General features: G+C 30.8%; 1 protein-coding gene and 1 long non-coding RNA gene across 9 annotated transcripts in view; one reads left to right on the forward strand and one right to left on the reverse strand.

Annotated features, from left to right (window-relative positions):
- The first annotated feature begins 671 nt into the window (after positions 1 to 671).
- stv (BAG domain-containing protein starvin) overlaps positions 672 to 22,705 on the forward strand; it is a 25,247-nt gene continuing 3,213 nt past the window's right edge. Inside the window, exons 1-4 of one of the 8 annotated variants that reach the window (XR_004839631.2) lie at positions 13,258 to 13,792; positions 14,609 to 14,690; positions 16,901 to 17,342; positions 21,497 to 21,700. Coding sequence is in view for 3 of the 8 variants with exons in the window: in XM_035877377.2 (XP_035733270.2) it covers positions 935 to 1,114; positions 21,497 to 22,705 (1,389 nt within the window). In the remaining 5 variants the exon portion in view is untranslated. Of the gene's footprint in view, positions 1,115 to 13,257; positions 13,793 to 14,504; positions 14,691 to 16,900; positions 17,343 to 21,496 lie in introns of those variants that run through there. The other 7 variants (XR_004839630.2, XR_004839634.2, XR_004839633.2 and 4 more) reach the window with 7 other exon arrangements.
- On the reverse strand, positions 3,481 to 4,618 carry LOC146872748 (uncharacterized). The gene is made up of 2 exons (XR_014982596.1): positions 4,414 to 4,618; positions 3,481 to 3,764 (listed from the first exon to the last, which is right to left on the reverse strand). It is a non-coding gene; the product is annotated as an uncharacterized LOC146872748 (long non-coding RNA).

Here is a 22,705-nt window from a genome sequence, read left to right on the forward strand (position 1 = left end):
TTCACCAATAGGAGAAATTTTTGATTGGTTAAACACTCTGTCGATCTTGATGCTAACTACTTTACCATCGTTGCTATATAGATAAATATATCTCAATTGATTATTCTTTTATTTATCTACTCTTAATTTTGTGCTTAAGCATTTATAAAATGATTTATTTAGTGTAGAATAACAGATGAATTTGATCACAACGTACGATAAATCGTTTAAAATGATTTTTATTCTGTTAATATGATTTTTCGTGTTAATTAATAGTCTATTAATATTAGTTATAAATATATTTTATGAAATTTTAACAAAAAAGAAAAAGAAAAATGTTAATTTAATTATTTCATTGATCTATTTGATGTTAAAGTGAAAAACTATTATTACGCGTACTCTTTGTGCCAATTAATCGAAGATAAAAGTCGTATCTATCTAAGCAGTCCCAGATTAAATTTAGATATAGCAAGCTGACCTTTGTAAGCATCGGAAAATTGCGAAGGAATTTGCAGCGATAAATTGGGCCGTTACAGGTTGCGATTGGTCGTTTCATTCGGGAGCGGGACCAATCGGTAAGGAGCTTTCGATTCATTCGTTAAAGAAGAGTCATAATACGCATGCGCCGTTTACCGGTTTAATGTCGAATCTACTTATGAATCGGCGCGAGATTTCAGTAACGCGCGAGACTCCGTACTGTGTGGTTGTTTTACGAATTTGAGTTCGAATTTGTCGTAACCTATAGGGGAGATTGATCGAATCGACCATATTTTTATTACATTTTTTCTTCTTCTTCTTTCAACAAAAAAAAAAAGAAAAGACAGAAAGCATAAAATTTATGTTAAAAGTGTGTTAGAAAAGATCAGATTTAATAGATCGTCATCGCGAAGTGTGTGTATGTGTGTGCCTGTGTGCGTGTGATCATTGTCTCGTGCATTAAAGCACATTCGCGGAAATGTCATTTTATTTCCGCGATAAGCCGAGATTCGGTGAAAGATTCCGTGGTAAGTCGGGAGACAAACTACTTCAAGAAATACAACAACAATTGGATGAGGACAGCAAATCGTTTTTCGAGCCTACGACTAATAATAGGTCGTCCAGATTTCCATTCGACCGGCGTCCCGAGTTTCCTAAGGTATGTAAGAATAAATACACATGCAATTGTGCCTTTTATTTTACTTTTTGTTTCTTCGAAATTTTCAACAAACGTTTTAATTTGATTTTTTTTTTTCCAATTGAATCAACAATATTTCTTTGTATCTTAGCCAATTTGTTTCTTAATTTATTTCTTTCGCACGCATGCACATACACATGTATATATGTATCTATGTATCTATGTATCTATGTATGTGTATATGTAACGAGTGCTAATTCATTATTCTGTCTAATCAAATTATTATTTTACCATGTAACAAATACAGTGTGCCAAATTCACTTATTAACACTTATGATTTGTATGTATATAGTTACCATGTCTAAAATTGCATTAATTTTAAGGATTCCGTTAGACCGAAATTTCTTTTATTTATAGAGTCTGTTCCAATTTCTACGGAGTTTCCTGAACATCTATTTAGTTTTCTCTCTACTTGATGGTTATTCTTGTCGCGATCGTCTCTCTCTTTCTCTCTCTCCCTTGTCTCCCTCTCTCCGTCCTCCCCTCCCCCACCCTCTTTCTCTCCTTTCTTTCTCTCTTTCTCTCTCTTTCTCTCTCTATAATTCTAAATGCACGAAGAGAAAACGTAACTACGAAACTACCTGATTTTTTTATTTCTCTTTCCCCCCTGACAAAACGTTGAAAACATTAATCTCACGTGCGCCATCTGTATAACTTTTTATAATTAATATACGATTTATATCTTTAATATTTTTTCAAAAGCATTAAGGATGGAAGAGGAACCGATATATGAATATAATATTATCATTTAACAATGAAAATGAATTTTTATAACCGGAAGTACGTCAGTTAGGCACGTAAATCTCATAACTTGTGTTCTGCATCGACGATAACCTTATTAACATAATTATTCTATAGTCGTATGTTAACGGTACAAATTTTCGAAGAATTTTCTCTCTTTCTCACTCTCTCTTTCTCACTCTCTCTTTCTCATTCTCTCTTTCTTATTCTCTCTCTCTCTCTCTCTTTCTTTCTTTCTTTCTCTTTCTCTCACTCTTTTTTATTCTTTCTCTCTCTCATTATTTCTACCCGATTCTTTTCTTAAGATTATACATAACATGGTCTGAAAATTCCAAAAGTTTTACAAAAAAAAAAAGAAAACGAAAAGAAAGGAATCTAGGAACTTTTGGCTCAACTTGTACTAGCTCGTAAAGGAAAAGGACATCTGATTACATTTTTCCACCCTCCTAACTTCGTACAACAAAGGAGCAGTCACTACGTATGGCGAATGATCAGTCAAGGATCGATCGATATCCTTTTAGTTCTTACAAGCAACCAACCCCTCGACAGAGACATTGCTATTTTCGATATTGGGTATATATATATATATATATATATGTGTGTGTGTGTGTGTGTGTAACCTATAAAAAGGATGGAAGAAGTATACTACAAACACTATCACAAAATACACAGGGTTGCCAAAATTTCTAGATTGGTCAAAATTGTTCTGAGGCAATTTTCAAAAATTTTTCTTACTTCTTTTTTTAGTTTTTTTTTTTATTTCAGATTGTAATACTATAAACACAGGAACTTTATTACAGATTGAAAAATTAACCTAAAAGGAAAGTCTTAAAGAAGAGAGTAATCGATTTTTAAGATTAGCTAAGAATTTTTGGCTCCTATTAAAAAATATTATCTCGTTCGGAATTTATTTTTATCTATTTTTTTTTTCTTTCAGTTTCTTTTTCCTGTCTCTCTCTTTCTTTAAATCTTGATGGAAAAGAAAATCGTATATCATATGTCTTGCTTTATTAAAAACATTTTGCGAAATATACAAAATCAACAAGAACGTTTGAAACAGTTCCAATCGTTTAATAGTGGCCATCTTTTGCGTTTTATTGTTAAATGTTTTAGAATGCTTGTTGGATATCGTAAATTAAGAATATTACGTGAGAAATTATTTTTAATTTTCGAATTTTTTTTCGATAAGAATTTTTATTTTTTATTAACCCTTCTGTTATGACGGAATTATTCTTCTTATACTTCTTTTCATATTATTGGCAAATTATTGTTTTCTCATTAATATTAATATCAAATTAATATAAAACGAATTTTGATAAATTAATAATAATAAATAAATAAATAATATCAAAATAAAAAAACGTTTGAATATTATCGAGACATAAAGATACGTTCATTTACAATGATTCATTCAAAAGATGCAGAATTTTATTGACTAAGGGTGAATATAGTCACGTTATTAGTACAATACAGTTTATGTTAAAGGACTACCGCCAGCTTTAAGAAATCCAAAAAAAAAGAAATATTTCGAGCCTATTTGTAAAGGATCCATAAATAATTTGTTTTATTAGAAGATAGAGAAGAATACTGAACGAATCGAAAACGGCGTTTATAAGCAGTGTTGCCAATTTTATATAAATCACCCCTTAGTTTCGATGGAATCATCCCTCTTTGTGCTTAGTGATCAGATGAAAGGCATCTGTTGGTCGGTTAAAATGAGATCAATATGACGTGTTGGTTACTCGCCGGAATTGCAACCACGAGTCTCGAAAGTACGTCGTCCACTTGCGAGAATCATTTCACTGCGTTTTCTAAAGCGGCCTGTGCCGAGTAAGAGGGGCCCAGAAATAAACTGTTTGTTGCCAAATGCCTGCGGGAAGGATGATATGCCTCTTATTGCTCTTTCGAAGACCTTAATGTTCCAAAAGTTTACTAGTGATTTTCTTATGATTACTTATTAAGATTTTTATAAACAAAAAAAAAATTAATCGCATTTGTATATATATATATGTATGTTTATATTTTATAAATATGGATTTTAATATCTAATTAATTCGTTGATATAATATTCATTAGTTAGAAATGTGTTAGAAAGGCAAGATGAATGGTTCTAGATTACATATTTGCGATCATATTTTTTTTTGTTCTTAAACACACATGTGCATATATTATTGCATTTACCTAAAGGTAAACTTATTCTATAGATATATATATATATATAATATTATAAACTATAATTATATTGTATATATATATAATATACATAAAACTTAACATATATATATCTGTATTTAAAATATAGAGAAATCAAAAGGATAATAATTTATATAATATATACATGTACGAATATAAATAATATAAATAATAATTTCGTGCGCGTGGGTGTATATGTATATATATATATATATATATATATATATATATATATATATATGTATGACATATTTCGCCGTCTAAAATGGCAGGTTCTATTTCACTTAAGAGGAAGTGAATATATTCGATAATGTTAGTGGGCAGACCTTGTTAGCAAAGAGCAGGGTTGTGTCTTTGAAGATTCTTCGGCTACGACGAAGACGGGGGAACGTTCTCGACTCATCGTCGTCGTCGTCGTCGTCGTCGTCGTTGCGGCAAGATCTCTCAAAATAGTCGCCATTGATTCTCTCTCACCATTCCACGCGGCGAGTACTTCGATCCAGAATAATCCATGAAATTTGCTGAGTGACATTTTGCGAACGTTCGAGTTTTATGCTTTTCTTAAATCTATTTGAAATGAAAAAATAAAGAAAGAAAGTAAAGAAAAAGAAAAAGAAAAACAAAACAAAAAATCTCAGGAGAAAAAAAAAAGAAAAGAAATGAAAATTATTTTTAAAGATTTCGTTCGAGACGAATTTAATTCCGTTTTGTTTTCATCATAACGACCTATTGTGTTCCTTTAGTTTATACAATAGGATTTCTTTCGACCAATCGTATTTCATTATTTTAATCATCGAATTCCTTTCGATCGATCATCTTTCGATTTAATACAAAATTGATTTACCGTACCATTCATACTAAACTTTTTATCATAGGTTTTATCGATTTCGAATTGACAAATTAATTAAAAAGTATTTCCAGTTAAGATAAAAGAATTGTATTGCCAAGAATAGATTTTAGATCTTAGAAATTTGTAACCAATGCGTCATTTCAAACTCAAAGATATTAGTTTTAATGGGAGTTTACGAGTGTGACTTAAGCAATTTCTATTTATCCGGAAAACCCGTTATGTCACTAACTGTTCAAAGATAACGACAAATCTATATGTATTTCTATTCTTAATAGATTGTTTTTCTTAATTTATCGGAATATCTATACTTATTTTAAAATTAGTAACAACCTTACTAATATAAAAATATACTAATGTAAAGTAGAGAGTGGGGGAGGGGGAGAAAGAAAGTAATAATATAATAGTATATTATATACTAATATTAATAATATATTACTTTTAGCGTAGTAATAGAGTATAAGTAGTAATAATATGATAATAGTAATGATATAGTAATAATAATATGTTTTCTATGTATATTAATAGTAATAGTAAATATTAGTAAATTACAAATATATATATATATATATATTACACACACACACACACACACACACACACGCTTCAATAATTTATATAACAAGATAATATTTTTATCGTTCATTCCCATCCTTTATATATCTTTCCTTCGTTTATGTAATTTATCAAGTAGTCTTTTATCATAAGCTCTTTCTCCGTTGAGACTTTCATTCGAAGGGGTCAAACATAACCGGACGTCTCGTTGGTGTTAGCCTTTTCATGTGACATCTGAGTCACTAGAGTAATTGTACTATATGGAGAATATCTCGAAAGTGCTTTCCTTCTCCATTCTCGGAAGTGCATCACTTGTTCCCCCATAGCCCCGCCCATTTCTCATTGCCGAGTATCATTCACGATAGTGACGACATTCTTTCACTCATCGCTTTCACTCCACCCTACCCTCCCCTCCTCACACGACCCCCAATTAAAATGGGTCAGTGTACCTCACTAGTAATAATCTTTTTTATTTTTTTTTATCTAACTTCGTTACTATAGAAAAATATATATATATATCTTTTTATATATATATGTGTGTATTTTTTTTAAATTATATATATAGTATACTAATTCCCTATTATTATAGGGGATATAGTAATAATAATAATATATAATATAGTGTAGTATATATAGTATAATATATATATTACTATATATACTACTAATATTTTTATATATATATTAAATATTATATATATATATTTTTTTTTATATATAGGTATGAAATTACAAGTATCATTTTGAAAGAAAAAGACTGTAGGAATATTTCCATATGTATCTCATGCGATCCATGTATGCATTATTTCTGCATACTTTCGATAACGATGGTATCATTGTCAAAACATATAAAAGTCGAAGAATTCTCGGAAAAGGATTAATTCTTATGCGTATAATTCTGTTACTCAAGATAATGAGAGTAATAGTAAGTGATTCTTATTGGTGGAATCATGAACGGATACGGAGAAATCAACGAACCGGTTGAGTTGATTATGTATATATATCAAACTTACATATATAACATCATATGTTCTCTTTACAATTTTACATTAATATATATGTATGTATGTATGTATGTATGTATGTACGTATGTATGTATATTTGTATATATGTAAATATATATGCTTATACGATGCTATATACCAAAACCAATAGGTCAACGGTTTAAAACAAGCTTTTATTTTTATTTTATTTTTTTATATATATAAAAAAATTTTATATATATTTTATATATATAAAAAAATTTTATATATATTTTATATATATAAAAATACTAATGCATGCATATATATCATATATGTATATAGATTATGTTTTTGTATGTGTGTTTATGTACAAATATTTAGGTAAAAATTAAAAAATAATACTTTGTAAAAAGGAAAAAAAAGAGGTTACTCAGAAATTATCTAAAAATAAACTTACTTTTCTACTAATTGAAAAAAGTTTTTCTCAAAATAGTCTACAAAACAGTTGGATCACTTATATTGAAGCAAACATCAAGTTCGCTATCGATGATGTTTACTTCACTATGCAATCAGCACCAGCCTTCTAATTACTCTTGTCAGTATGTATTATACATACAGTCAAGGACGCGACACATAACAGTTTTTTTTTATTGGTCATTATCGTTCTATATTCGTGTTAATAGTTAAACTCTACTATACTTTATCTAATTGTAACATCATTCTTATATTACTGTCTATATGTATTTTTTAATATGTGCTGACGATCGTTTTCTTATCGTCAGACGAGACGATAATTTTTTTCAAGGTTATAAGTTTACGTTTGTAATTTATTATTATTAGTATTATCTTTTTAATTATTTTTTATTATCTTTTTTTTTTTTTAATTTTTTAATGTTCTTGCCATAGTTAAGATCAATCAGTTATTCTTAATGCATAAGACACACCTCAAACGATTGATTCAATGTGCTCATTTCTTTTTAGGTTAGGTTATATACATATAGATACATACATACATAAATAAAGTGATTCAATCGTGCCAACAATTAAGCATTGATATACGATAAAGAAATATTTTAATGAGATACTGCGAATTATGTGCTGTAACTTTTGAAAGAGCCTTGGTATTTTATTATTATTATTTATATTTTTATAATATATCGAATAATTAGAGAGAGAGAGAGAGAGAGAGAGAGAGAGAGAGAGAGAGAGAGAGAGAGAGAGAGAGAGAGAGAGAGAGAGAGAGAGAGAGAGAGAGAGAGAGAGAGAGAGAGAGAGAGAGAGAGAGAGAGAGAGAGAGAGAGAGAGAGAGAGAGAGAGAGAGAGAGAGAGAGAGAGAGAGAGAGAGAGAGAGAGAGAGAGAGAGAGAGAGAGAGAGAGAGAGAGAGAGAGAGAGAGAGAGAGAGAGAGAGAGAGAGAGAGAGAGAGAAAAAGAGAGAGAGAGATATATATAATTATATACATTATTTTAGGCAATAAAATTAAAGTTAATTATATATGGCGTATTTATAAGACTACTGTCGATTTAAATTAGATAAATAAGAAGATTTTAAATGATGAGAGATCGTACGAAATAAACAAATTGAAATTTCTTGTCAGTTATAGATAAATAATAACACTTGTTTTTAAAAGGTTAAAGTCTATGAAAATTGAAAGTCGAGACAAAAAACAACAGAATAGTTATATATAATTATGACCTTTTATCGGCTACATATTATAATTACCAACAGTCAATCATCGTATTGTTTTTTCGTATTGTCAATTATTTCTATTTTTATAGAAAATAATTTTAATAAAACTTTGCAATTTGTGATTGTATTCGGTCGGTAAAGAAGAACGTTTTTTTTTCTTTTTTGTTCGTTTATTCTTTTCCTGTCCTAAGACAATAAAACAAGATGATTTATTTTGTATCGGTATAAAAGAAATTAGAAGAAATCTAATACTGACAGATGTATATATATTTGCATAGTTCGAATATTTTAACTTCGTCTAATACCGATAGATGGCAACACCATCTGCACTATTTATCGACAAGTATATTTCTATTTATTTTTATATATATGATATAAATATGATTAGTGTGTGTATGTGTTCATAATTAAATAAATATTTATTTTTATTATCGATTTTACCTTAAAATATTTGATTCTTTTATAATAATTTATTTATTTTTACTGATTTGTATGTTTTTGATAATTTACGAATTTAGTAACTTTCTTCTCTTTTTTTTTTTTTACGAACTCTAACCTCTTTACAAAATAATACATACTTCGATAAATGTTGCAATTTTACTACCAACGATTTTAAACGAGCCAGCACGAATTTGATTTATCCAATTAAAACGCTTCGTTGTCGTTCGCTTCGTTTATTTGGATTAAGCGAGCCATGAAATTCTTTTAATTTATTAGAAATTGTTTACGACGTCGTTCGTAAAACGATTAATGACATCTCTGCCGCTACTATACATATAATTCTGTATACACACCAACGTAAATATAAATAATTTCTAAACAATTCTATTTAGATATGAGTTCGATTTGATAAATACGATACGATTTTCTTTAAAAATGTCTCGGCGCAACTTAATCCCATTTTTTTAAATGACTTTGAAGGTTAGAAAGTTAATTATTAGAAGTTAACTCAATTAATGGCAAGTTCTAGTTATTCGACTCGATCAACAAAAGGGAAGTAAGGCGGAGATGAGAAAGAATGATAGTCAGAATAGATCGAAAAATTACATACCAAATTTTTCTATAACGATTTCTATCTTTTTAAATATAAATTACTTTCCTTTCGAAACTGTTTTGATTAATTTCTTTTCTCCAGATTTATAAAACTACAAACATAACTTATATAACTGCAAGTTTGATTACAAATCTAAAAAGTACGTTATCGTACATACGTACACTTTCTTCTGTACATTGACACCATTTTAAATTTCACGCGGATATGCGAATTAGTTTAGCGGCTGCTTACTTCCGTGTCGATTAAAAAACAACGATCAAATGAATCGTCCTGTGAAACTCGTTCGAGTTACTTAGTAAACTTAAAAGTTCAGCATTTCACTCCAACAATCTCTTCGTTCTTAAGCTGTGTAACAACTTCTGTTTTTACGATTCGTTTCACACTGACAATGAGTCTTACACAAGATACTCAACTTTCATCATCTTTTTTTGTCAATCATATATTCTTATTATGAACGTACAATTTTATTAAATTTATTTCAATGAAACAAATCATCGTTTATTATCGATATGAAAATTTAATAAAATTTGTATCATCAAATTGTCGTAGATATTTTAGAATTCGAAGTTGAATTATAAAAAAAAAAGGAAAAATTTATTGTATTATTTTAATAAAGAAATTCTATTAAAAATTTTATCATTAAATTATTTATATGTATATATTTCAGAATTTAATTTTATGTTATTATATCTGTTAATGAGAAAAAATTATCAAAAATTGTATCAAAAAATTGATATTTAAAAATATTATACAGTTCAATTTTATATTATTAATGAGAAAATTATTATTTATTATAAAAAAAAAGACTTATTTTATTAAATTAAATCAAATTATTGTTATTAATCTTCAAAGAGATTATGATTTATTTTCAAAAATTCTATCATCAAATTTATAATGAATATATATGTTTACAAAATTGATTTTGTAATTGATATTATTTCTATATATGCGGTCATGGATCAGCAAAGAAAACAACATTCGTTCCTGGAATCTCATAGTCCTCTGAACGCCAGTTCGTCGTTGTATTCGTTACTTGATCTATTACATAACTTTTATCACGTTGTAGGAGATACTTCATGCTGTGTCACCTTCATACGATCTATTCATGCACACACACATATACACACATAGATGAACAGACAAAGCAACAATACTCATTATAAACATCTTGTATGCATATAGATATAATACTACGAACGTAATGAATACATGTAAGAGAGGACAATTGTTTTATCCATCTTTTGTTTATGTTATCTCAGAGAAAATGTCTATTTTTTTATAAACATTTGTATATTTATGAAAAAAATATATATAGAACTATATATTTATATATATTTTTTTTTCTACCTATATATATAAATATGTTCATATCAATGGACTTGTCATTTATTATAATATAATCAATATATTTTTTGTTTTTAAAATTTGCGCCTTTTTATAAGATCTACAAAAATTTGAAACATGGCATCTGACGTGTTGGATTAAATTTTAGAAAATTTTGTTATACAGAGTGGATCAAAAGTATTTCTGCGTGATTTTAAAGATCAATTACTTTTTTTGATAACTTTTTTTAGATTTCCAGTTTAAGTTGAGGCTTGTAGTTTCGCAATTTTAAAAAGTAGATAAATGAATAAATAAATTAACCTAAAAAAAATCTCGAAAAAATTGATTTTTTCTAAATTGATTTTTCTAAAGTAATTAATTTTTAAAAACACCTGGAACGTTTTTGTTGGCTCATCCAGTATAAGTATTGTTTACACGAATCGTGACAAGTTTTGTATGTAAAAGATAATCAAACTTCTCAACCTGCTTTTTTTTCTTCTTTTATTATTCAGTCTCAATTTTTTTTGACCTTTCATTACATAGAAATCACAGTTTTGATATCATGTTGAAGTCATTGGTAAAGTCAAGTCGACTGTATTAGATTATGAAACCTTGTTCCTAGTGCACTTGGCCTACGTCCAATCATCGTGCTTCGTCTAAAAACACTTTGTTGCACCCTCGAAGGCACGATCGTTGTGAAAATATATGTACATATGTATATCTACATGCGTGTATATATATATATGTATTAGCATATATCTCACGATATATGGTAATTCTTTGGTAAATAAATAATGATGAGAGATCATTGTATCCAATGGGAGAGATTAATAAAAGTCAAGTACGAATTGAAATATCTTCAAGAAAGAAAGAGAGAGAGAGAGAGAGAGAGAGAGAGAGAGAGAGAGAGAGAGAGAGAGAGAGAGAGAGAGAGAGAGAGAGAGAGAAAGAGAGAGAGAGAGAGAGAGAGAGAGAGAGAGAGAGAGTCGTGATTGATTAGTTTAATTTATTAGAACGAATCGTTGTGTTTAACCTCTCATACTTAATGGAAATAATTTTCTACTGAACGATTATGGCCGCGGTCAATTATCCATTTTCGTATTCGTGATAAGCCTAAGGAGTTTGGCAACGTACCAAATTCTGGATGCTGACTAATGTTTCTCGATGGTGAATCTGAAAGTATATTGTCGAGAAAATAGAGAGAGAGAGAGAGAGAGAGAGAGAGAGAGAGAGAGAGAGAGAGAGAGAGAGAGAGAGAGAGAGAGAGAGAGAGAGAGAGAGAGAGAGAGAGAGAGAGAGAGAGAGAGAGAGAGTCAATTCGAGACTATTGTCTCAGAATAAAAATAGATAATGATTAATTGATCTTCGATGATGAATCCAATGTTTTAATTATAACCTCAATGTGATACAAAAATAGTATTTCTTTTTTTTTTTTCCTATTTTTTTTTCTCGGGATTTTTGATTCATTCGTTCCCGATGATATGAATATAAATATTCTAATTATAACTTATATGTTCTAATAATAACCTCAATGTCATAAAAAAATTCGAGCATATTTATTGTTTCTTGTAATTTAAAATCAATTGGTACCTATGTATATCGATATAAATATTTTAATTACAAACATAAATGTATTAATTTTATAATGTAAATATGATAGAAAAATTAATTAAGTTCAAATTAAGAGGAAAATGATAAGTATTTTAAAAAATAATTCTTTCTTCTATATCGAAGCAAGTTCTTTCTCGACGAACTTCAAACGTCGAACGTACCAAAAAACCAAGTCGACCATGTAGCTTTCGTCTTGTCGTTCGAAGGTCCAAGCTCGAAGGGAATATTTGTTTGCTATAAAAGGCGCCGGATACGTCGAGAATACAACCTTGCAAGAGTTGTCGATAATAAAAATAAAGAAAAGCAGAGCGTTGCAGTAGCCTCGAGAATAATACGGGTAGGGCGGCAGTGAATCACCTATGGAATGTACCAGTATTTTCGCGATCATTAAGGTAGCAATTGTAGCATGTAAATCAAGATATTCTACACAAATGCGTGCATAAATATGTATGCACATAAATATATGTGTATATACATTTTTTTTTCACCATTGCAACCAATACAAAATCCATTAATGTATCTTTATATTAAAAAATTTGATTAATATTATATGTCCAAAAAATAAAAAAAAATATATAATTAAAATCAAATAACATTTGTTATATGTATATGTATGTATGATAAAAAAAAGAAAAAAACAAATGTAGTGAAATATATAAATAGTAATTAAAAAAATATGAATACAATCACGATATCGTATTTTTTTTTCGATTAGATTAAGCAACAAATATAATTTAATCGATTAGATTAAACACGAAACGTAAACATACGTATGAACATATTAATCATCGAATTATAGAATAAAATATTTCTAAGGATCGAAAGTTATAAGAAATTAGAAATAACAACGAACGAACGAACAAACGAACGAATGAACAAATGAAGGTAACACACGTGCCGCGTTCTAAGTAAAACGTTAAACACTTTCGTTTCTCTCACAATACTTTGAAAGAAATGAAAAGTCTATAAGGAAGGTTCTAGCGTTCTCTGGTAGTTTCGATCGTACAGTTCCGCGAACATTCGGTCGTAATCGGTGCCGGCGTAGTAAGGTCACGTGACTAGCTATCGTCCCACGCGAGGAATATATTTAAATCGGTCGTACGCGAGCGTGCTCTGACAGTTTCGCTGTTGACTCGAACGACGACGGTTCGTTAAAGAATAATATTATTTAAAGTGCGGGTGTAGAATATATATAATATAGTAATATATATAAATAAATATATTTCTAGTGAGGAATATACATTTTTTATATATATATATATATTTCTTTTTTTATCGTATTAATATAATAAATCATAAATAAAGTGAAGTGCATTTCCGAAAGTAGTGTAAAGGGAAATGAAAAAACACGAAAGATAAAAGAAAGGAAAGAGAGCTAAAAAAAAAAATAAAATCAAAGTGAGGAGAAAGGGAAAGAGAAAGACGCAAGATTATAAAGTGAGGTTCGAGAAAACAATGTGGAAGTGCTGTACGTGAGAGACGAAAAGAGAAAAAGAAAGAAATTAAAAGAAAGAAATTAAAAGAGAAAGAGAGAGAGAGAGAGAGAGAGAGAGAAAGCTTGTGACCAACTTCCGGTAATTCAGAAAAGATTCTTGCACGAGAGTGCGATTTTTATCTTTCGCTCGCCTTCGTTAACCCACGCAGAAGCTATTCTTTTCTTAGTGAGCTTTTTTCTTTGGGTGTTAAAAAAAAAATAGTAAAAGAAAGCAGATCATAGAAACAGAGAGAGAGAGAGAGAGAGAGAGAGAGAGAGAGAGAGAGAGAGAGAGAGAGAGAGAGAGAGAGAGAGAGAGAGAGAGAGAGAGAGAGAGACAGAGACAGAGAGAGAGAGAGAGAGACAGAGACAGAGAGAGAAAGAAAGAGAGAGAGAGAGAGAGAGAGAGAGAGAGAGAGAGAGAGAGGTGATTTAATCTCTTTCCCCACTCCTACTCTATATAGTACGAGGAAGAACGATCTAGAAAATCTCGGGAACGAACGTACAAATCAGAGAGAGAGAGAGAGAGAGAGAGAGAGAGAGAGAGAGAGAGAGAGAGAGAGAGAGAGAGAGAGAGAGAGAGAGAGAGAGAGAGAGAGAGAGAGAGAGAGAGAGAGAGAGAGAGAGAGAGAGAGAGAGAGAGAGAGAGAGAGAGAGAGAGAGAGAGAGAGAGAGAGAGAGAGAGAGAGAGAGAGAGAGAGAGAGAGAGAGAGAGAGAGAGAGAGAGAGAGAGAGAGAGAGAGAGAGAGAGAGAGAGAGAGAGAGAGAGAGAGAGAGAGAGAGAGAGAGAGAGAGAGAGAGAGAGAGAGAGAGAGAGAGAGAGAGAGAGAGAGAGAGAGAGAGAGAGAGAGAGAGAGAGAGAGAGAGAGAGAGAGAGAGAGAGAGAGAGAGAGAGAGAGAGAGAGAGAGAGAGAGAGAGAGAGAGAGAGAGAGAGAGAGAGAGAGAGGACGAAATTCATAAAAAAAAATATAATAATAAATAAAAATAAAAGAATAAAAATAGTTTAGAGAAAATGGATTCGCCCGTCATCGTGGATTCAGCATCCAAATTCGGACGAGGGATCGATCTGGACCACTCGTTCCCTGTAAGTTTTCGATATTCCTTTTTTTCTCTTTTTCCTCCCCACGCAGTTTAAACGCAACGATGACGAGGACGATGATGACGATGACGACGATGACACGAAAAAGATGCGAGGATGGAGATATATCATAGATATATATATATATGTGTATATATATATATATGTATATATATATATGTATGTATGTATATATATACGTGCGTGTTTTCGCAGTAGTAGTCCTCATTCGAACGATTACATCACGGTTTTATGCCCGACCTTAACCCTCTCGCGTGCCTACTTCATATTATTTCTCTTAACTTTATCGATTCCCATGTTAGGAACAATTATTTCTTTTTTTCTTTTTTTTTCTTTTTAATTATGTTAAAAAGAAACATTTTTTGTTTTTTACTTTGGAATATTCGAAAAATGAAAAAAGAAAAATTACATTTATCCTTAATCTGGGATCATATTTCTTTATCTATCGATACCATATTAGGGGATCATTAGATATTTTTTATACAAAAAAAATGTGTATATATATATATATTTTTTTTTATCGGTAATGCCAGAAAAATATTTATATTAGATGGACACCATGTATAATTTTTTTATATCGATAATTTTGTCATATCGATTCCGTATATTATGATTGGTTTTTTTTTTTTTTTTTTTTTTTTTTTTAAGAAACATTTAAGTTAGAACGAAGAAGATATTGATAGAGAACAATCGGTCGATTAACTGATTTGTTTATTATTATTTTTCTTTTGTTAATTTTTTTTATTTTTATCGCTATACAGATTAATATTAACAACAATGTTTTATAATTGTTGGACTACTTATCGAGTGAGTTTTTATCATGCTAGTAGGACATGGTATTATTAGGTCGTTAAAAATGTCACAGTGTATATACTCGTACATCTATCACAATTGTGTGTTACATCCCATTAATTCGATTAGTGTTTTGATGATTTACATTCGACTAAGTTTCATAGAGGGTTAAGAGTCAAAATCCTTGATCATGTTGGCGGTGAAAATCTATAATCTTTTTGATAATTCGGATTTCTTTTCTTTATTTTTTTATTTTTTTCCTTTTCTTAAAGTTAGTGACAGACATTTTTTTGTTTGTAATTAGTTCGTCTTGTTATCTATTGTTAAATATATTTTTTTCGTTGATTTTTTAGAATTGAATCCACCTGATTTATTTAAATGTAAATATTTTCTTTTCTTTTTTTTATTTAAAGGAGTTTATTTATATTTTTATTATCAAAATTTCTTGATTGATAATATTTAATATTTTATATATTGATTAATATTTTTTTTTCTGTTCTTCTCTTTTTTTTATATTTTTCTTTTTGGATCGTTTTCGTAGTTTCTAATGATTTCAGTATATTTCGTAAAAGCTTATATATACATATTGCAACTTACGTATAACTGTATACATATATATATATATATATCCTTAGAACTCGACCTTCTTTTTCGTGTTTTCTTCTCTTGGATCGCATGGACGTTAGAAATAGATTTTGCGTGTAATGACGTATTTTTCGTAGCTCTCGAACGACCGTCTTATTCCAATTCCATTCGAACTTGTTTCGATTCTTATTTTTCTTTTCTTTTTGATTTTTCTTTTTCTTTTTTTTTTTTTCTTCTTTTCTTCTCCTTTTTTTCGATTGGCATGCATATTTCGGTAGAAGCGTACGTCATCGATACAAAGATACGAAATAAAAGTGAGAAAAAAGAAAATAATCATCGTGGGAGATAAACAAGATAGGTTATGAGTGTTTTATTCTACGATTATATCGTATCGTATCGTTCTCGGTCGATAAGGTAACACGCGATATCATCGTCGAGATAAAATAATTTACTTTGATTATGAAAAGGATGGGGAAAATGTATATAAATTCGCGATTATTTTCAAATTTTACCTCGATTGGCATGAAATAAAAATTCTATTGCAAAATGGCGCCTGGTGATTAGATAAGGTTATATGTAATGCATATTACGAACTATTTCAATTCTAAATGTACTCAAATTTTTGTGTTTTCAAAAAAAATTTTGTTTTGAAAACGTCATTTTAATACGACGACGTCCAAGTGAGTTCGAAAAAAAGAACTTTTTTTCTTTTTTTCCTCCCCGATGCAAATTAATCAAAATAGTGTTTTGGAAAAACACTTTCGTTATAATTCATTTTATATAAAGACAAATTGTTCGATATTGTTCTAATTTTCTAGAAGATATAGAATGAGGTGATTAGGAAATTGTTCGAATAAAAGAGAATCGACAACGTTTCTTTGACCACTAATGTCGTGTCTCTCTTCCTCCAAAAACAGTGATGCGCCGACGCTAATAATAAACCTCCTCGAGGAAAGAGAGAGGAAGAGAGAGAAAGAGAAAGAGAGAGAGAGAGAGAGAGAGAGCGAGAGAGAGAGAGAGAGAGAAAGAAAGAGAATCGTTTCTTAGAGCCGACCAATTCTGCCGGCCCAATCGAGGTCACAATAGCAGTAACGTCGTGTGTGTTGTGTGTTCCTTCTCCCTCTCACAAGAGGAGGTACGCTAGAAACGTTTAGACTATCGCGCTATGTTTCCTTCCTTTGAACAGTCTTCTCTTTGGTTCGATCGATTTCTTCTTCTTGATCATCCTCGATCGGTGCCAGGATCGTTCGTACGAGTGCCGTAAGTGGATTAATATTATTCATGTTGCTCTGCTTTTCCTTGTCGATTATCACTTTTGCTAAGGCAACCGTTTTTGCACGATATTGGCTGGCTTAAAAAAAAAAAAATGCATATAGAATATCGAACGCGATTAGTTGATTCGTTCATTTTAATCGTGAACATATTTTAAGGTTCCATATGATTTATATCTACTTAAAAGTATATTTAGGTTTACTAACAAAAAAATTTCATCATTATTTTCATTTTAAATATATTTATTTTTTGTTTTATCTCCATTATAAAAAGTTTTATTTAAAAAAAGAAAAAAAATTGTATTGCACGACTTTTTAGTGAACTTAATATTTTCTCTTTCTTTCTTTTTTCTTTCTTTACTTAGCTTTCTCTCTCTCTCTCTTTCTCTCTCTCTCTCTCTCTCTTTTCTAAACTAGTACAGAGAGAGGGAGAAAGAAGGGAGAGAAGTAAATTCGAAAGAAAGAATAAAAAAAAAGTAAGAAAGAAAAGAATAATAATTATTGTGCTATTCCATCGGCACGTGACCAACAAGCGTGTCGAATAATTCAATCGGTCACTTTCGTGTTTGGCGCGTCATCTGTCGAGCATTCGAGTGATCCATATAAGGCAAAGAGACAGAGATGACGGCACATTAACGGCTTAGAAGTTAGTAGCGGAAACAAAAAACGAGCGTAATCATCCACGTGTGTTGTGTATTTCTTTTTATTCGCTTTGGCTTTTTTCCTATAACGATTCCAGGAATTAGTTGATCGGTACCAGCAGAGTCGAGCGCATACACACACACACACACAATTAAAGCAATAATACCTGTGTACGACATCATCGATATCGAAAATAAAAGAACGTGAACGATAAGGTGATATTTTTGTTCGTGATCTAATCGAATGTGTCCCTTTTGCTTTTCGCACATAAAAAAAAAGAAAAAAAAATAAAGATGAAGAAACCGGTTTTATGATAAACGCTTTCAGGAGAGACAGAGACTACTGTGTTGTCACGCGCGAGTATATTTAGTATATATAGTAGTAGTAATAGTAGTAGTAATGGTAGTAGTAGTAATATTACAGGACGAGCCAAATGTTTCTAAATTGATCAAGTGTTTCACAGATGATTTTAAAAACCAATTACACTTTCTGGTGATTTTTATAGTTCTAATTAGCAAAAAGAAATTAATTATAGAAAATCTCGAAAAGGAATAATCAATTTTTTCAAATTACTAATTAAACTTGTTATAACTAATAGTAGTAATAATAATATGGTCAAAGATATGATTACTTTGTGTAACGTTGAGCATTTGTGTAATTCTCTCTTTCTATATTTTTAATATGAGAAAAAAAAGAGATAGTTTAACGGGTAGAATTACGTGGTGGCAATATGTCGGCTGGAAATCGGTAAAAGAGAAAATGCAAAATAAAATTGTGATGTATGCTTGTTTCACTTTTCATAAAGAAATTAATATTGCTTCGAATTTAATATATTTTAGATCGTTCAAATGTATAATAAAAATGTATATATATAAAAAGAATGAACACATGGATGTACCTACGTATAATACGAAATATTAACATTTTAATATATACACGACCGAATTTTTTTTAAATGTGAAAAAAGAAAAAGAAAAAAGTTATACACGTAGACACGAGACGTGCGCGACGACTTGCCGATTGCTGTCTTCTTCCTCTGATACACTGTCATTTAACGTGTTTTATGGCAACATGGCAAATTTATGCGCAAGGTGAAGGGTTGAGTGGAGGAGGGAATGGAAGAGTTAAAGAGAGAGAGAGAGAGAGAAACAACTGGCAACGTTGCACTAAAAATAGGGAACTACGATTATCGAAGGTAGAGATGCGTTATGCTTCTCTCTCTCTCTCTCTCTCTCTCTCTCTCTCTCTCTCTCTCTCTCTCTATCTTTTTCTATTTTATTCTTTTTTTTTTCTTTTCTTCTTTTCTTTTCGTTTGGAAGGGAGGAGAGGCTAAAGTGGATCATTCATAGTAACAAGCAATAGAGGATTATGGAGCATTCTAATCATATTATCTTTTTCTTGAATATATTGGGAAAATTTTCTATTTTCTGGAATATTTCTTTTAATGCTTATTTGTCGAGTGCCCAAGGCAATTTTGAAATATAATAGACATTAACTCTTTTAGTTTCTCTTACTATTGTTAGAATACTATAAATCTATCGATATATATGCATATTGTTGTTAATAACAATATTAATTATTTTTCAAGCTTATATATGACAATAATTATGTATATACTATATTATATAATATGGTCCCATAGAGAAACATTGAAAGTCAATAAAGAAGTCATGTTTCAATTCTTAACATGACGTAATGTTACATAATGATAGTAATTACAAAAGAATGCGCGTCATGCATTCGCTCGAAATTATTCGAACAGATAGACGATAAATTCTATTATCAATCACTAATCATTATCAAAGAAAATTCTTTGGAAAATTACTAATTTATATAGTCATATTCTTCGAAGTAATTTTAATAAAATCCAAAATTACTAGAAAATTAAGGTGTTTAAAAAAGGAAACGTATCTTATACTTACACTGTGTCTTTTTTTTTTATTTCTCTTATATTTTTCGAGGTTAAATCAAATTGTTGTCCAAGGACGGCCACGTAGTTTTCTAGTTAGAATAATCATTATGCCAAAAGAGCGACGACATTCACCCAGATTTACGTGTTTAGTAATTTACGTGTTTAATTTGATTTAATTTACTTTAATTTTTTTTCCATGAAACGTAAACAGAAGAACTGAAAACATTGGTAAACGGCGGATTCTGATTTATCTCGTATAGCTGTTTTTCGAAAATATATATATATTTTTCCTCTTTCTTTCCATTTTTCAATGTCCAATCCGTATATAAATAATGGAGACTCAGGGATTATCGTATAAGTGGTTATTGCATTCTTCCTACACACGTTTTCACTGACGTCATAATATACTATAGTATAGATAAACAGTTCGACAAAAGTCACAGTGAAATCATTTTAGTCTCTTATAAGGCATGGAATGCGAGTATATTATCGCTGATTCTGAATAGAAGCTAAAAATGTAATTTCGTTTGCATAATCAAAACTTTCGACCTACTAATTTTTTTTCTCGCCATTATTACTTCCGATTTGATTGAAAAATGTATCGAAATAAAAAAAAAAAGAAAAAAAAAATTATTAAAAAACAAGAAAGGAATTTTTTCATTTGATTTTTTTTATTTCTTTTAATTTTTTTTCAATTACATTTGTTCATTTTTTCAATTTTTTAAAATTCCATTTTCTCCATTTTTTCTCTTTTCCATTTTTGTAAAACTTAAATTTTGTTATTTCTTTAATTCCTTTCAATTTTTTTTTTATTTTTTTTTTTTTCATGTAATATACAGCAAAAGAGAGAAAAGGTAGCGGACATATATATTTCAATGAAAATGTTTCACGATTATCTGCAATTTTCTGAGACCTTCAGTTAATTTCGAAATTAGGCAAATTCCGACAAATTTTCGTCGACACGCATCATATAAAATCTTCGATGTTATATTTAGTGTTGAGTCACACGCGATATATTTTAGCAGTCCGAAATTGCATTCTCTTCCTTTTAATATGCAAATAGTTTTGGTAATTTTCATTGCTCAACCCATTTAAACCCAATGCTCATTAAAAAATAAAAAAAATAAAAAGAAAAACAGTAAAAATAAAAACAAAAGTTTTCAAGGATGGTCGATATACAAAAGCAATTTTACATTTCCTTAGTAATTTTTACATTTTTTCGATTACATTTTAATGTGTTAACTAACAGAATTTATGATTGAAATCCACGCTTTTCTATCATACATGTATATACATACATATATATACATATGTATATATCTTTCGAAATAATAATATAAATATCATGTCATGTTAAAGGATTGTAACAGTACTGCTTGATAGAACACGTGCATAGTTATGCACTTTCCTTATTTAGAGTTTAACAAAATTAGATGTGCACGTATATTTCGTAACCTCAATTATTAAGAATCGTGTGCCATTTAACGAATGAGATCTAATGAGTCATTTTTTACGAAATGTATTAATATGACTTTTGTTGTGTTTTAAAAAAGAATCGGTATCGAAATATTTGTTTTTTCATGTTCTAGGGCTTTCCATTCGACGACGACGACGATTTTGGTCGACGTACTGACATACGAGCACATTTGGACGACCTAGCTGCTCGACATCCAGAGTTCGCAGATCATCTTTTAGGACCTCCTTGGGGTGATATACCATTCCGAGGATCTACGCATAATAATCAACGTCGAGGTTCAGGAAACGGAGGTAGCAGTAGTAGTTATCCAAATTATCCAGACGAGGACGCCAGGAGTCAAGCTAGTGGTAGTAGTGCTACTAGCGCCGCGAGTGGTGCAAGTGGCGTTAGTTCGCACGGTGAACCAGAATCTTCATTCTCATCTGGTCGTTCACAATATAAAGAATCGCACAGGGAAGATAGAAGAAATCCTATTCCACAATACGGTTTACGTAATACCGTTGACATTGGTCAACATCATCGCGACAATATGGAGAATTCTGAGAAGGATGCACGTGGACAACGTTCGATGTCAGCGCCACCAGAGAACAGACAACAAACGAACGTTCAGCAAAGTTCGCATGAGCAAGATAAGCCTCAGCCACAGCCGGGACAGCGTTTCGTTTCTAGAGTCGACATAACGCCACAGCACAATCAGCAATCTTCTCCTTCTCAGCAGCAGTCATCGCCACCACCACCTTCACAGCCAACTCAGCAACCACAAAGCAACGTTAGGCATATACCAATATTTGTAGAAGGACGTGATGAGCCAGTAATCTCGAAGAATGCCCATGCGCCTTTCCAAAGACAACAATCGCCACCGCAATTTCAAAATTCATCACATTTCTCCAAATCGTCTCCTTTCAATCTAGGTTTCGGGTCTAGACAATGGCGACCACATTTCCAAGAATCTTTCTATCAGCCACACCCATCTTTCGATCATTCACCGACACGTCGTACTCAGCAATCACCGAATTATCAACAACCTAAACAACAGCAACAATATAACGAGAGACAACGACACGAGCAACAACCACAAAGACATCAATTCGACTCTCAACCGCAAGAACATCATCAGTCTCGACAGAGAGTGCATCAGCAACAGGATCCAAATTTACATTCGCAGCAACAGGCAGCTGGTCAACAAGCGCAACAACAAGAGGCATCTAAACCTATACCAAAACCTGCACCACCTAAAGATCCTCTTGAGAGAGTAGCTTTGGTACAAAAAGAAGTAGATTCTCTTGCTGAACAAGTCAAACAGTATACCGGAAACTCTCGT

The sequence above is a fragment of the Vespa mandarinia genome, chromosome 9 (assembly GCF_050613455.1).
Source record: "Vespa mandarinia isolate Hongniang chromosome 9, ASM5061345v1, whole genome shotgun sequence".
Lineage (NCBI taxonomy): Eukaryota > Metazoa > Arthropoda > Insecta > Hymenoptera > Vespidae > Vespa > Vespa mandarinia.